General features: G+C 51.8%; 2 protein-coding genes across 2 annotated transcripts; one reads left to right on the top strand and one right to left on the bottom strand.

Annotated features, from left to right (window-relative positions):
* Positions 1 to 436: 436 nt before the first annotated feature.
* On the top strand, positions 437 to 1,177 carry KVP18_000430 (uncharacterized protein; the record flags this gene model as incomplete). Its single annotated transcript, XM_067957118.1, has 2 exons — positions 437 to 719; positions 747 to 1,177. The coding sequence occupies 2 exons, from the start codon at positions 437 to 439 to the stop codon at positions 1,175 to 1,177; spliced, it is 714 nt and encodes a 237-aa protein (XP_067809417.1).
* KVP18_005160 (uncharacterized protein) lies at positions 1,174 to 1,721 on the bottom strand (the record flags this gene model as incomplete). Its single annotated transcript, XM_067949536.1, has 3 exons — positions 1,174 to 1,524; positions 1,553 to 1,668; positions 1,697 to 1,721. 3 exons carry the CDS (start codon positions 1,719 to 1,721, stop codon positions 1,174 to 1,176), a joined length of 492 nt encoding a protein of 163 aa, XP_067809418.1.
* Positions 1,722 to 2,575: the final 854 nt, after the last annotated feature.

Below are 2,575 nucleotides of genomic sequence, written 5' to 3'. Positions count from 1 at the left end.
GCATACAGTGCGAGAAGGATAGGGACGGGTGTCCCAAGATTGTCAACCTGGGAACCGCCAAGACTGACTTGTTCTACGAACGAAAGAAGGCAGGCGCTTTTGCAGGGCGCTTTTAGGGTCTTCGATGCGCCGCAAACAGGGAGTCACAGTATTGAATAATTCTGATGTGGTAGGACGGACTTCTGATCGTGGGAGACCTGGTGAAATAGCAGGCTGTGGGGTGTTGAACGAAGTTGCACTCCGTCTAGTGAGCTGCAGGCACTCGCCTACTGTCGAAGCGTAATGATGAGGAACGGACGAAAGTCAATACTGGCACATGGCATCTGACCAGCGGCGCCACCACTTGAAAGTGTCGGGGCCTGCTTTGGGCGCCTAACCAAGGGAGCTTCTGAGACGTTGTTCCTCCGAAGGCACTACCCATGACACGAGTGGTCAAATGATAAAATTCCACAGAGATCAGTCGATGAGCAAGCGCAGTACACGGCGAGTTGCACTAGTAGCCAGCGCAGAAGGCATAGAGGATCACGCGATCAAGGTGAGAACAGGCGTCAGGGCGCACCAGGACGCAGTTGGGGCTTGCCTCGCCAACGGCAAACTGCACACACTGACGGTGACCGGTGTACAAGACATGGTCGCGAAGCGACTTAATGTGGACAAGGACGCATTTCGCAGCCGTACGTCTGCAGTCGTACAGGCAGTCGACGACTACCTTGGTTGCAGTGAGGTTTGAGGGAATTGTTAACCAGTGGAGGTCGGGCCCCAGCACGAGAAACGCGTTCTAGAGGTGGTTGGTGACTCTCGAGACCGACGGAAACGTGCATCTTCCGCTGACGACGGTCCTAAACCCAAGCGCCGTAAGGCGACGAAAGCAAACGGAAAGAGGTATCACATTGGGGCTCTTCTGCTTGACTTCGTGTATACCCACAATACCGATCTACCCAGAAACGAACCTCCAACTGCCGAAGCGTGCATTGACACCATACTCAACTACTGCGCTGAGAAAAACCTGAACTCGGATAGCAGGCAGTACTACTATGTCGACGACAATTTACGCGCCCTCTTCCCTCAGAAGAAAAAAATCTCGGTGAGGACACTGAGCTGTCATCAGCAGAAGTATGCCACTAAATTGCGTACGGACCTCGAGCGTTACAAGCACCTCCTGGAACTCTGTCTCTAGGCTTCGAGAGACTCGGTGCTGACGAGAGTCGCGCTACTCTTGGTCTTGAGCCGCCTTGGTGAGTCGCCAGTGGTCGTCACGTGGGCGATGGAAGCTAGATGGTCACGTATTTTCTCGGCCTGCGCCCGGCTTCCCGTCTCTCGCTGGGCCAACTCGAGCATGAGCAAGTCGATCTGGCGTTGCTGCGATCCCAACTTGTCCAGGCTCTCGTTAATCCCTTCCAAATGCTGTTGGATGCGAATTAGATCCTGTTGTCTGGTAGACCCGACGCCTACAGTTTCGAGCCGCCCTTTCAGAGCCTCATGCTCTCGTCGCTCTTGTTCTACGGTTGCCTTACGCATTACCAACTGTGTGCCCTATGACACTCATCCTCACATCTCGTCGCTTTCGCTCAAACTCCTCACGAAGCCTTCGATTCCGCAGGGACCAGTTCTCAATCGAGTTCAAAGCCTGAGTCGCCTGCACAGTCACCTCTTCCGCGTCGAGGGAATCTGAATCCACCATACAGCAAGAGCTCACGATCCTCTGAGCAACAGCACAACATTAATATTCGATAATAGTCAGCTTGAAGAGAATATTTCGGGGGGAAGTGCCGAAATAAAGCGATCCAAGGGTCGTCCTCAGCGCTAGACCATACGGGACTGTGCGCCGCGCTGGAAGACGTTAGCTTGTGACCTGTACGTCCGTTTCCTTGAATAGGGACTGGAATCCTGACGGATCGCTCCAACTGGAGTTCCAGAGGTCTTTCTGTTCCAGAGTTCTTTCTGTTTTTGGTGCAACATAAATTTAAGATCTGTTGTAAGATGTGTTCTGCTTGCAGAAAAATAGCCAAGAAGGAAAAGTACCGCATCACACGAAGGTGCAGTGGAGACGGTGTGGTCACACCAAGCCTTCCAGTCGACGACCTGATTCCAACCCCATTTCCTTCCAGCAAGGGTACACTGAGGTCCCTGCCGACACTGAGCGGCTATGGAAGTCGCAGCCAACACTGAAGCGATGCGAGACATCTCAATTAATTGGATTATTGGTCTTGCCAAACACGAGCGTATGAGAATCTCATGTTGATGGCCATTGAAACGAAATTCTTACCTATTTAAGTTTCTTCTCGTTCAGAATATTTGCTTGTAGCGCGGAAAAATTCCAATTGACCCAAATAAAGCATTAACATCATATGTCTAGAAAATAAAAACTTTCTCTTCTCCGAAGAAACTTAAATAAGCCTGACAGCAGTACTGATTGAAGAAGAGCAGAGAATGGAGCCGATGTTGCTAGCCTAGAGGGCGGCATTGATCTAGGGCCCACAGAACTCAGGAACCGAGTTGACTGGGCGGTACTTGTTGGGTATACGCTTGCTGCTGCCCCAGCCTTCATAAGCGGCGTTAAGGAGGTCCCACTCCC

Source organism: the organism of the source record quoted next (assembly GCF_019968955.1).
Source record: "MAG: Porospora cf. gigantea A chromosome Unknown PgA_NODE_3563_length_2575_cov_376.681, whole genome shotgun sequence".
Taxonomy (NCBI): domain Eukaryota; phylum Apicomplexa; class Conoidasida; order Eugregarinorida; family Porosporidae; genus Porospora; species Porospora cf. gigantea A.
Note: the sequence above shows the minus strand (reverse complement) of the source record. Positions and strands in the feature narration are given on the sequence as shown.